This window comes from Candida albicans, chromosome 4 (assembly GCF_000182965.3).
Source record: "Candida albicans SC5314 chromosome 4, complete sequence".
NCBI lineage: Eukaryota > Fungi > Ascomycota > Pichiomycetes > Serinales > Debaryomycetaceae > Candida > Candida albicans.
The window spans coordinates 387,770-401,645 of record NC_032092.1 but is presented as its reverse complement, the minus strand read 5'-3'; the positions used below and the strand labels follow the sequence as shown (position 1 = coordinate 401,645).

Genomic DNA, 13,876 nt, shown 5'->3' with positions numbered 1-13,876 from the left:
TGTGGGCACAATATAGATTGTTTGATTTTTCTACCAATAAGGAAATATAGCTCATTGCAAAAGTCAATATTATAATGGGAACACGTATTCACAAATAAGAGCACTGACGATAATACACACTCACACTAACGTATACACACACATAGCACTTGTCAAGTTTATCTTTGATGTAGCCACAGAAATGTCAAAAGCCCGATGACACCCGAATTGTTGATATGATTTGTCTTACAAGTGTTAATAAATGTGATTATGCAACTAATGTTAAAAAGGAAAAGAAAACGTAAACAATCAGAGCTAAAAACTCAAATTATATGTAATACTTCCAATTTTTTAGTCACTATCACAAATTAGACGAGGAAAATTTTCGAATTCATTTTGCATATATGATAGCTATATATATAGAACAGAAAAGTTGGTTCCTGGATTCTAGTATTATCGTGATGTTATTACATCTGCTACTGAAAGCACATTCTGTTAACCTGTTATGATCACTCGGCAAGTCAAGTTTCAGTTGGTATTTTCATTTTTTCCCTTATTGGATAAACTCGGTAATCTTGTAACACAATTTGAGGAAAGTGTATCAAGATTAAATTTAATGAATAAAATATTCTTCCTTTAATAAATATGTTACCACCACCATCACCACCGCCTTTATCATTTTCATTATTACCACAAACAAATCAAACTTGCCTAATCAATCGAAATTGGAAACAAATCAAATCAAATAATAATAATTAAGATTAGGTTTTGATTTGCACAGATATTTTTCATTTTGGTATGATTTCAATTTCGAAACTTAAACACAGCAACTAAAGCAAATAAATTAAACTATTACTCCTGGTTAAGATGAAGATCATCATGACCCGCCTTGGTTTAAACTATCATTCTATCTTCACTCTCTATGTTCGTTTTGTTCTTTCTTTATTCCTTTTCGGCGGTACTTTTCTCTGTGTGGTCGTCTATTTTCTGGTTTTGTGACACTTGCCTTTTTTGTTTTGTACCTTTTTTAATTTCATCAAACCGGCGCAGTTACGACGAGAATTAAGAGGCAGGAGAAACCAACCCTAGAATTTCAGACACAAATATGTTACTATAAATACTTAGTTGGGTCTTTTCATTTCTTACAAACCATCTTAGCAAACCAAAGCCCCTTTGTTTGTCCCTACCTAATAACCTCAATTGTAATTACATCATGACAACCAGAAGAGGATCAAGTATCCTGCATATACTCTGGAATTGTAATTACTGCGAAATTCGATTGGTTACGGTGATGGATGAGATAAGTATGATGAGAATGAAAGCGAGGGTAAAATGAATAGGGCTACAGAAAAAACGATAACCCAGAAAAGGGTTCACCAAGAAGTGTGGGGTGCATAGGGCAGTATCCTACGAGTTGTATTGATTCATTTAAGTATGTAGAATAATAATACCGATGAGAGTAGTGTTGTTGAGGTGTCTTAACTAAGCTCGTCATTGTCTTGTTTACTCTCTCTTCTGTGGTCTTTCTGCTAATAACCCCTATCTACAAAACAAAAAGGTGCTAATAATAACTAAATTTAAGAACTTTCTATATGTTACTTATACTAATATGAAATAAATAGATATGAATTGAAAAATGAAAAGACTAACCAAATTTCTTACAATTTGGCCTTTGGTTCAGATAACAAGCCCTTGGTCAAAATGTCTTTCATTTCGTTAGCACTTTCAACCAAGTACCATTTCAAATGATCAGATTTCAAACCGTTACCTCTCTTACAAGAAATATGGACATGAATCCAGTCGTTGTTGATCAAATAAGCTAAACCGAAACCATCATCAATAACTTGTGACCAACCCCAGGATTGGAAGTATTCTGATGGCACTTGAGATGATGAAATGTACCAAGTTTGTGAATAACTGAAGATTGGATCAGTGAAAATTTCTGGAACTGGTTCATTTGGTTGCAACATTTGTTTCAAACCAAACAAGTGACGATCAACACCTTTACCATCAGCAGCAGCAGACAAGTAAGCAACGTGTTGTTTAGCAGCAGCTTGGAAAGTAGAAACTTTTTCTTCATTAGTGGCTTTTGGATTAGTCCAGGTTTCAACAAATTTCTTGGATTCATTAGATACAGTTCTACCAGTTTCAGTTCTACCTTTCAAGAATTTTCTGGTGGCAGCAGATTCATAAGTTGGTCTGATTTTACCAGTGTATTTGAAGTAAGCTAATTGCATCAACATTTGAACGTAAGCATCTGGGGAAACCTTGAATTTCTTGATTAATCCTTTACCGTAACCGTAATGTTGGAAGATTTCTTCATCGTGGGCAGCAATAGTAGCATCAAATTTAGCAATGGCATCAGCAATATTGGCTCTAGTAGTTGGGTTAATATCAAAAGGCAAAATTTCGGCAGGACCAATCTTTGGTGCAGAACCACCAATTTCAACAATTAAATCTTCTGGGCTTTCTTCAGTGATTTTCTTGTAAACAGTGTTGTTTAATTGAACAGTTGGTGTGGCGTCCATTCTTGAATGTTCACCAAGGAAACCAGAGTTACCGTTAGCACTGACGAAAAATTCCAATGGTTTGTCAAAAAATCTGTTTTGACCATCACCGTGCCAGCAATTTTTGGATTTTTCTTCAATGGTGACTGGGTTGTGCGAGTCCAAACAAATAACAAAGGCAGAAGCAAAAATGGATTCCAAAGAGGCTTGATTGATTGGTGATTTCAACAAGTTGTTGTAAGCACCCAACCATTCATCTCTGTTCAAAGAGGTCAATGCACCCAATCCAAGACCTTTAGGAGTGGCATCGTTTTTAACTTGTTGCAAGTAACTGTAAAGTTCACCCTTGGATAATCTTTGACCACTTTCATTGTGAGTTGGAACTTTGTAAAAGTTGTTTTTGTAAATAACAATAAAGAATCTGTTAGCTTCACCATCGTAATGTTGAGTGATATCAGAACCTTCAGCTGGAACTCTTGAGTTGTTGAACATGTATTTGAAGGCATTCATACAGTATGGATTACCTTTGATGACTTCTGGATCTAAACTTTCGTCTAACACTTTTTCTTGGAATTCAATGGTGTAGTAAGCAATCAAACTTGCTTTTAACAATTGATCGTTACCAATCACATTGTTGACATCTTTGTGGGAGAAAAAGTAAGAAACATATGGAACAACTGGATCTCTGTATGACATATAAGCATAATCATCCCAGAATTCAGCTAACCAGTTATCCTTGTCACTAGCGAAATCATTTAATCTAGCTTGTAAAGCTTCACCAGCACCACCAGGTTGGATGAAATTTTCAACTTTTTGCTTTGTAGCGGCCAATTGTTCTTTATTTAAAAATGGTTCAACTGTTTTCAAATATTTAGTAGCAGTTTCTTCCAAAGATGGAACTGGCAATTTTGGTAATTGTGATTGATACTTGAACAAATCACCTTTTGGGTTAGATGTTGAGAATGGTTTCTTCAAAACTGGCATGATTATAGATTTGGAACTTGTTGAGTTTTGTTTCAATATTTGTTGTGGAATTCTAAATTTAAACATTCTATGATATCAGAACAAATGTGATTACTTTTTTTTTTTCTTGTCGTTATTCTTTATTTTCGACCTCTATTTCTTCTGATTAGTTGGATTGAAAAGAATAGATAATAAGAATAAATGGTGTGAAAAGAAAAAAGAAGAAGAAGTTTTAAATGAAATGGAATAGTTTAAATATCAAGAAATATGATAGGAGGAAAATTTTTATAAACAATTATTTTTTTTTATTAAAAAAGAAAAAGAAAAATGTTGAAAAATTTCATTGATTTTATATAGAACAACAAACAACACTCCAGGAGAAAATATATTATTATTATTATCAGCCTATGATTTTTTGTGGGGGTCATGGATACTTGATAAAAGTGCACTACCATCTATTGTTAAGATGGCACCTATAACCGAGGATGCGACACCATTTTTCTTATAACGAAATTGTTCCCACGGTATATACAAAGTAATTCTCTCCTATTGTCGAACATTACAGACTCCTATAATCGCATTTCAATGAATATGCATTTAGAAGAATGAATAAATGAGATGGAGGTGATCTGACAATGCTCATTTGAGAGTATAGTGAGAATAGTTCTTTTAAAACTAAAAAAGTATTGGCATTGTCTTTCTGGTATTTTTATTATTTAGTTCTGGAGGGTTGGATCTGGTCTTTCCCAGCTCCCCAGAATTTTTGCATCGCCATTTTCTGCTGCCCCCTATTCTATTCTATTCTATCTGTAAGAAATAATAGATAACAAGAATAAACAAGAATAAAATAAAGAACTTTAAGAAACATCGCGGAGTTTAAATCAACGCCACTTTTTTCAACCCGGGGATATATGCAACATGTTTTGTTGGGGCGATTAAAACTAGTTTGCCAATCAAATTGTTTATCTCATATATGTAATCATTTAATGCATCAACATGTAAAATCACCTCACAATACTCTTTAATTTTTTTTGTCTACCACATTGTTATACCTTTCTCATTTTCCCGAGGGTGTTCTCGTATCGGGATTAGGATATTCAACTTAAAACAAACTTCTTGGTGAGGAGAAAGCCTATTTACAATTGCATTCCCAGTAATGGCACCTTATTGTAATGTATGAACCACCCTAACATCAAACAACAAGGGGGGGTGATAGAGTAACATTCAGGTGAAATCTTATATTTATATCAAGGCAATTTCTACTCAGCTACGTCACTACTTGCCATTACAACCCATTAAAGCTAAAAATCTTTCTTCGTTACTCGAATTGTTTCCTTACAGTTATTTCTCATTGTTAATTTGCATTATAGGGATTAAGATATGCCCCTCATCAAGTAAATATTCAATTCGAACTGTCATCCTGTCCAATTAAATTTATGAAATAAACAGCTTAGAGTTGTTTTTTCATTTCATCCATCCGGGTAATATCCATCCGTGATGGTGAAAGAATAAAACCGAAGTATCGTTCACATATAACGCGTTGGATCGTTACACAATATCGGCAACGAGGTGTTGCTGTGATGCGTCAACCTGTAGTAGTTTGTAACAAGAGAAGGAAAGAAAAAAAAAAAAGAGAAATACAAAAAAAAAAATTCTTTTGTTAAGGTACATTTGATCTTGTTTCTTTTATCAACACTGTGAAATATCGTAATCTTTTGTTCTTCTTTCTAATGGTTCAAGAAGAATTATCCTTATTTAGGATTACCACGGGGTATTTTTTTCTACTATGGTATATAATTATCCTTGTGGCAGCTTACAGTGGATTTTTCGAAATTTTGTTCAATTTTAGAAATCGGCCAATATTACATACAAAACAACAAGCTAATCACCAAAATGACCCTGAGAGTGATGATGAGGAAATATATGAAGGAGTAACAATTATACGACCAATCAAAGGTATAGATCCAGAGTTGACATCGTGTTTAGAATCTTCATTCTGTCAAAATTATCCAAGAAGTAAATTACAGATTTTGTTTTGTGTTGATGATCCGAATGATCCTTCAATTCCTATAATTCAAAAATTGATAGCAAAATACCCAACAGTTGATGCCCAAATTTTAACAAGTGAAAGTTATAACTCTCAAACGAAAACCAGTGATGACCATTATGGACCTAATCCAAAAGTTAATAATTTAGCAAAGGGGTTCGTTCATGCCAAATATGATATTTTGTGGGTGATGGATAGTAATGTTTGGGCAAGTTCTAATATTTTGAAAAATTCCGTAATTTCATTGAATGGTAATTTAAATATGTCGAGAAAAATGGGACAATCTAGACCAGTGAAACTAGTTCATCATGTACCATTAGCGTTAAGTATCAATAATACAACCAGAAGTGATGATTTCATTGGTGGTCAAGATTTAGAAATTACAGCTATGACCCCTGTTCCTTCATCTGAATCCCTTAATTCACAATTAGTGAAACGCAAACTGTCACCGAAATCTAACAATTCTTTGAATGTCCATCCAGGTTTTACATATTCAAAGTTTTCAAAGAAATTGGGGGCTGAACTTGATGAAATGTTTTTACACACCTCCCATTCCAAATTTTATGTGCTGTTGAATAATTTAGCAGTGGCACCATGTGTTAATGGAAAATCTAACATTTATCGCCGTTCAGATTTGGATCAATCAGTTAGATTAATTCCTCATAAGGACTCTCCATTTTTTAAAGACCCTAAAGTGAAACAAGATGCAGGGTATTATACTTCGTTAGGCGTTGGACATGCAATTAAGTTTTTCGCAAGATACATTGGAGAAGACAATATGATTGGGATTGCACTTTGGGAAAATACTCAAGGAAGAACCGGATTAACTGGAGATGTGGTTGTGCAACCGTATAGTGGGTCAGAAAATAATGCCGTTAAAGATTATATTCAAAGAAGAGTAAGATGGCTTAGAGTCAGAAAATATATGGTTTTGTTAGCAACGTTGATTGAACCAACTACTGAGTCGATTATCTGTGGCATCTATGGTACTTATGCCATTTCAACTGTTTTTTTCGGTACTTGGTTCAATAAGTACTGGTTTGTTATGCATATGCTTATATGGATGTTGACAGATTATGTACAGTATCACACATTGATAAACCATACATTGGATGTTAAAAATATCACTTACTTACCTAATTGGTTAAATGAGTCCATCCCACCTAAACAAAGAAACTGTTTGCAATGGGGATACATTTGGATACTAAGAGAATTGTTGGCATTACCTATTTGGATAATTGCGATGATAGGACATGAAATCGATTGGAGGGGAAGACCGTTTAGGATTAAGAAAGATTTAACTGCTGAAGAAATGTGATACGCCAATTGTTATAGATAGATAGACAGGACATGTATATATAGATAAGTAAAAGTTAAATGTAACAAATATTGTAACATTACAAATAATAGTCTATTTCCATTTTCGTAGCTACAAAAATGAGAAAAAGTTTACGTATCTGATTTCAACTGATATAGTCAAACGCGCAGCCCAATTTCCTGGATTAGGAAATAAGTTCAAGGTTATGAATGTTGGAAACCCTGGTGTCATATTTCCTTGAAATTCAAAGAATAGAGACAGTTGCATAAAATATTCCAATGGGAATTGCTTTACAGTTTTGACAAAGCTTTTGCACCAAATTGTTCATAAAATTTTCTTTTTTTTTTTTCGCAGCTTGGTTGTACTTTTCAACTCCACATAGACATGAAATTTTCTACGAGTCTAGAACCAAAGATGGTTAAGAAACGTTTCACCTTCTCTTTTCTGATATGCCAAAGATTCATACCAATTGATTACATGTTATGCATTCTTTTATAATTAGAAATTAATTCCACTACCGTATCCCATGGTATAAACATTATGATCCTGATATTGCAATAATAAAAACCAAAAAAAAGAGTGTTCAGCACCAATCAACTTTCAAGTTTGTTGTTTCATACCAGAATGAATCACATAGATAAAAAAATGCACAAAAGTGGAATAAAAATCCAATGGGCACAATTGCACATTAAATATTATATAAATATGATTTGAAACTGTAAAGGTATGCCTATCATATTGAAAGAGTTATAAATCTATTTGCCAAAAAACATGAAGAAACATCTTGTGATAAAACATATTCGTATTCATTATCACCAACTATCCAAAAGAGATAGGTAGTACACGCCAATATTAGTTTCAACTACCTGGAGATAGCGCTGTGTGTAAAGCTACTAATTAAAGTTCCTGCATTGAGATCTCACATAGGTTGTGTTGTATTTTACATTTTTTGTTAATTTTGCACTACTTTTAGTTTGTGTGCAAATATTCTATTTTGCTTGATTTTATATACTTTGTTTGGAATACTTATTTTTATAGTACTTTTTATATCTTTTCTTTAATCAACTATCTATTTTACATTATATCTTTACGATTATAACTTTCAATTAAGAAATACACCATTCTTATTAGCGTTATCCTACAAGTTCTCAAGTTCCTAGGAAACTCTTCGAAACTATAATAAAAGTCAAAAGTGTAAAAACAAACAGTTGCTCTTATTATTTTAATTTAGTTATTCTTTCTTTTAGTAATACGTTCATCTATTGTACAAGTTTTAGGCCACTCCCCTGGAATTTGTCACTTTATGACACACTTGTAATGAACACAATATTGACCATGAAACAATTTGTTTCAGATTTTCTAACTCCTCTCCACAAGTAACACACCTTCAAACTTGTGTATGGTAAGCCCAGAGAAAAAAACAATAAAGGGAAAACAAAATAAAACGCGATAATATTCAATTTCTGTTACATGGTCCTATTTTGTGTATACAACCAAAGGAAGTATTTTTCTCTAGGGTGGTAGCTTTTAAAGTTGTCAATCAAGAAATCATAGCATAACATTAGCCGAAAGTCAACCAGCGGTAGCTGTCGACGGTACAGAATACTGAAATATCCATGCCACCCACTCAAGGATTAAATCAGATCATCATATAATAAACAGACTGCGGCATTGCTTGGGCCACAGAAGGAATGACGCACTTGACGTAAGACTTCTTAAAAAGAAATCGATTCAACATCAAATTTGAACAATAAATCATCATTTACCTTTATTGTCCTAAATTAGCAGAAAAGATTGTCATTTAACTAGTAGTACTAACTAACTAATTAATTAATTAATCACTCCTTTTTTTCATTATCAGTAGTTTTTTTTATTTTTGTACCTTTGCATTCCTCTGAATGGAGTTAATCTAAAATATGTAACAATGGTTCAATTATACATCCATGATTAGTTGTTGTTTGAGGTTGAATTTACTATTATTGTCAATTTTTATTTTTAGCTTTTTGTTTTCTTATTTGAAGATTTATTCATTTTAGTACATCATCTATACTACCAAGATGGATACTTTTTTTTATCATTGTTTTCCTTTGTTTTGTTTTCCAAAACTCAATTCAGGATTCTCAAATAGTAAGTAATCCCTTGTACCCATTGATTCCTTGATATATTAAACTTCATTACCTTAACATCAACTGCAGCCGTTTGTTTCATTTATCATAATTATCTTTGAAACAAAACTAATCAAGTAATAAGAGAATTTTGTTATTTTTGACAAACTTCTAACCCTTTCGTTTTTCTGTTTATTTTTGTGTGTTTTTAAATCTATTTTCCCTCTTCGTTTATAATTCTCAATTAAAAAAATAAAGAGGGTTGAAGTAGAAAGAAAGAAAGGAAAAAAAGATTCATAATCCTTGATTTTTTTTTCTTCCTCCCTTCCCTTACTTTTGCTATTTCTTCCAAGTTCTTTTTAATTTTCCACTTCTTCTACTTCTATTTCTTTCTACGTTATCATTACTTTTCTATCGTTCAATTTATTGAGATATCTCATATTACTACCATAATCTAAAATATAAACGACTTTGTTTGCTAACTTTTTGGTGATTTCCCTAAGGTTTTATTTTTTATTTTTTGGGTGTTTTCAACATATATTAAGGAAAGAAAAGAGCGACAAGTTTAGGGCTTTCCCAAGTTTCAACGTCGACTAAAGCAAATATATACTTAAATCTACAGTTGTTCATTCGTTTCCCCCATTTTAATATTTATTCAATAATTCTATTCCTAAGAACTTTTTACAACAAATTTATACTGTCAGAAGTTTGCTTGTGTTTGGACCCACGCTTCCCCTGTGTTATATAATTTAAGAAGAGAGAAGAAATTCAACGGAAAATATAAGAAAAAGTTTTAAATTTAAGTTTTTGGTCTTTTTTTTTGCCCGCAAACTGACAAATACTTCCAATTACAAGGTAATTCAATAATTATTAATCACGCTTGATTATACCCTACACCTACATTTATCAATTGTGTATATCATTCAAATAACCAGTTGGTGAGATAACATATATATACAAGAATAAAAATAATAACAATAACAATATGCCTGAACTTGTGCCACCAACAAACAATCGGCCCCATATACATGAGACACCCGAGTTATCCTCGCAACCTTCTTTGGACAGTAATAGACAACCCCGTGAATTATGCAAAAAATGTAATCAGTTGATAGTTGAGGGCCACGCGTACGAATTAGGCGACGATAGATGGCACATTCATTGTTTCAACTGTTCAAAATGTAACACGTCTTTGGGTTGCAATTCTAACTTTTTGGTTTTGGGTAATGGAAATTTGATTTGCTCAAACTGTTCCTACAATTGTAAGCAATGTGGCAGAAAGATTGATGATTTGGCAATATTGACTGGGGATCAAGCTTACTGTTCCAATTGTTTCAAATGCCGTTCTTGTAAGAACAAAATTGAAGATTTGAGATACGCGCGTACATCGAAAGGATTATTTTGTATGGATTGTCACCAGAAACTAATGGCCAAGAAGAAGAAATACGATGCGAAAAAGAAACATTTGGCATTACTTCAGGAGAAAAGAGTACAGTTGGAACGAGAAAAAGATCAACGTGAATTGCAAATATTGGAGGATCATAAACGATCAGTCAACTCATCCAGAAACAGTCTAATTCAATCATATATGAATAACCAAAACAATCAATCAGGAGAGAGTTTATTGTATCAACAAAACAATCGCTCAGTAACATCAGTTACATCGTCCAAGAACAAGTCATTGCCTTTACCCCCTACATCTACATCACCAGCAAGACCAACCCCTTATTCTGCAAATTCATATCAGTCCAAAGAGTCAATTTCTGGGAAGAACAAAACAGACACATCTCTTGGTTCTTTATCAACGTCACAAACTTTTTCAGAACACACAAACAAAGGAGGTTCAACTATGCACAGTAGTACTGGGCTTCATAATCCACCAATATTTCAATCAGACAACGACTTTTCCATTGAGGAAGTTCAAAATAGCTCGGACTCGGATTCAAATGGCGATGAAAAGAAATCAAACAGCACTTCGTTGCGAAATAAGAGTTCTAATAGAAATTCAAGAGTTCTGCCTTTTGTAAACCAGTACTCAACCCCTCCATTGTCTTCAGATCACTTGAATACTGACGAAATATCAGCAGATACTGGTGAAAGAACAGTTTACTTGGACGTTATAGATACTCCTCCAGAATCCCAAGCTGATCCACTTGCCGGAAATCAATTAAAACCAGCTCTTGACGTGTCACCAGGACGAAACACCGAGCAAAAATCCAAGAGCTTTCTTATTTTATCACCTAACCAATTCCACGATAATGAGTTTCATAATACTAGATCCCCAATGATTGATTCTCCAGGAACAATCATTAGTCTGAACTCGAACCAAAACACGAAAGCAGTCAACTTATCAGTAGAGGATAGGCCTCGTTCAGCATGCCCTTCTCCATTTGCCAAAGTTAATAGACAGGCAAGAGTTGTTGAAACGAATGATGAAATCCTGACAGATGGAGTTGACGAGGATTTAGCAATCGGAACTCCGAGACAAGAACATTCGAGGGCAGGTACCTTGAAATCAGTGTCTTCACCACCACCAAAGGTGCCATTACCTAGTACTCCATCGAGAGGTGAAGATATTTCCAAAAAATTCAGTTTTGTTGAAACACCCAAAGGTTTGGGATTGGAGGGCGTGGACTACGATAATCACGAAGACCAAAGAAGTTATATCAAACTGCAACAAGATCAAAGACAGCATGATATTAGCGAGAAGACTAGCCCGTCTTCAATAATGTCTACGCCCAAAAGGGTTGTAGGCAATTTTTCACCTGCAGTAACCAACTTGGAACCAAAGAATTCCGATTTATCAAATGACCAACAACACAAACATCTGCAAAAGAACCAGAATGTTTCACGTACAGCTTCACTTATCAAGAACTTGAAACACAAACGTTCCACCTCAGGAAATCAAAATAAACTAGCTGCACTTTTCACTACAGGCAGTAAAGAAGATCACAGAAATGGCCATACAAGACAAACATCTGATGGGTCACTTTTTAGTAGTATTGCCAATGCCTACATTTCGCCACCAATAACTAATGGCGCTTTAGGGGGACGTAATCATATTAGACTGACCTCAGACTCCACAGTATTGTTATCAGATGAAGACCACCACTACAGCAATGTTGCGGTTAAGAATGATATTGAGCAATTGAATAGCAGTAAGGTTTTGCTAGAAGAGGATGTTAAGAAGTTGAGAGATGAAAGACATAAGCTCAATGAACAGTTGAAGATGATACAATCTAAGATCTCTTCGGAATCGATTAGATACGACAATTTGGTAGCTGAAATTTCCGAGTTGCAGATACAGAAGACAAAGATCACAAACGAGAATAAAGATTTGATTGAACAACAAAAAAATAGACAAGCTTCTGGTGCCACTGGAAAATTATCAACGTCATCTAGCAATGACTCTGATCCTGACGCTTCTACATTGGGCAAGAGTGTGAATACACATCTCTCACCTTACAAAAGTTCTTCTGATAGTACACTGGTTGTATCAAGAGAGAATTTTGAATATCTGGACCACTTGTCTCCTGATAGACATCAAGGTCAATTTCAACAACATCAACAATACCAACAACAATATCAACAACAACAGCCACAGCAACAGCTTATAGAGGACGAACAAGCACATAAAGCCACACGGTTGAAATTTTGGAGAAGACCAAAAGTAGGAACAACACAGGTTATCCTGTCTAATGAGTATAATAACAATGGTAACGGACACAACAATGGTGCAAGAATTCCAAATAGTTTTTCCACTCAGGCATTACGTATACCTGCTCATAACTCCGGTAGTTCATTCAATAACAATGGAGCAAACAACAATAACCAACAGAACAAATTCTCGAAATCTAAATCAAGTAACGTATTGGACTCATTGCTTTCTGGAGACTCCAGCCAGGTACCACTTTTCAACAGCACTTTACAACAGCGTGCTGAGTATGAGAAAAGTCAAGTTCCAATTATTATTACCAGATGTCTAGCTGAGGTCGAGAAACGAGGCTTAGATTTCGAAGGGATATACCGTATTTCAGGTGGGAATTCTGCTATTGTTTCTATTGAAAATGCGTTTTCCAGCTTATCCAATGATCCCGATGAGAAACAATTAAACCGAGTGGATGAGACTTTGGATGTCGATATTCATGCCGTTACATCAGCATTGAAGAGATATTTACGGAAATTACCTGATCCAGTCATTCCATTTGACTTGTACGACGACTTTATTAAAGTATCAACTAAAGCTTCCCATTCCAAAGAGGTCCGTATTGCAGAATTGCAGAAGATTGTTAATAAATTGCCACCAGCAAACAGAGAGACATTAAGATTAATTGTCAACCATTTGCATTTGGTAAATTCTTTGAAGGATATAAATAAAATGGGTTATAAGAATTTGTCAGTTGTTTTTGCCCCAACTTTAGCGAAGGATGAATCCGGTGTAAAAGAAATGACCGATATGGGATTTAGAAATGATACAACAGAGTTACTATTGACAGAATCACATAGAATCTTTTAGAATCGAAAAAAAAAAAAAAGAAAAAATAACTGTAAATGTTGATCGATTCACAACAATAGGTTTATTTATTATTATTATTATTATTATAATTATTATTTTTTTTTTCGTTTTTTTGTCTTTATATTATTATAAATGTGTATTGAAATAAATATAAACATATGTTAATGAATATCTTTTAGTTGTGGATTCAGATACATTTCTAGTTTTCTATGTCCATTACGGATCAAGTATTCAATGGTATTAAATTGTTTTTTGGGTAAATGTTGATATTTGGCAAATTCTTCATGAATGAAATTTCTCCAATGTTCGTGAGTATCGGTAGGTTTGGTCTTTACCATTCGAATGCATTTTCTATACAATTGAAGAACATCTCTTTGTAATCCAGATAGTCTTGCCATTATGGTTAAGTTTTGAAGTATTTGATTTTTTGATTTATATTAT

At 33.8% G+C, this 13,876-nt stretch overlaps 4 protein-coding genes across 4 annotated transcripts; 2 read left to right on the top strand and 2 right to left on the bottom strand. All coding sequences in view use genetic code 12, as the record gives it.

Annotated features, from left to right (window-relative positions):
- Positions 1–1,637: 1,637 nt before the first annotated feature.
- CAT2 (carnitine O-acetyltransferase) lies at positions 1,638–3,536 on the bottom strand (the record flags this gene model as incomplete). Its single annotated transcript, XM_717570.1, has 1 exon — positions 1,638–3,536. The coding sequence occupies one exon, from the start codon at positions 3,534–3,536 to the stop codon at positions 1,638–1,640; it is 1,899 nt and encodes a 632-aa protein (XP_722663.1).
- A 1,643-nt stretch (positions 3,537–5,179) lies between these two features.
- On the top strand, positions 5,180–6,814 carry HSX11 (Hsx11p; the record flags this gene model as incomplete). Its single annotated transcript, XM_717571.1, has 1 exon — positions 5,180–6,814. The coding sequence occupies one exon, from the start codon at positions 5,180–5,182 to the stop codon at positions 6,812–6,814; it is 1,635 nt and encodes a 544-aa protein (XP_722664.1).
- Positions 6,815–9,904: 3,090 nt separating this feature from the next.
- RGA2 (Rga2p) lies at positions 9,905–13,435 on the top strand (the record flags this gene model as incomplete). The annotated part of the gene is made up of 1 exon (XM_717572.1): positions 9,905–13,435. The coding sequence occupies one exon, from the start codon at positions 9,905–9,907 to the stop codon at positions 13,433–13,435; it is 3,531 nt and encodes a 1,176-aa protein (XP_722665.1).
- Positions 13,436–13,596: 161 nt separating this feature from the next.
- Positions 13,597–13,833, bottom strand: CAALFM_C401990WA (uncharacterized protein; the record flags this gene model as incomplete). The annotated part of the gene is made up of 1 exon (XM_019475365.1): positions 13,597–13,833. One exon carries the CDS (start codon positions 13,831–13,833, stop codon positions 13,597–13,599), a length of 237 nt encoding a protein of 78 aa, XP_019330910.1.
- Between the last annotated feature and the right edge of the window lie 43 nt (positions 13,834–13,876).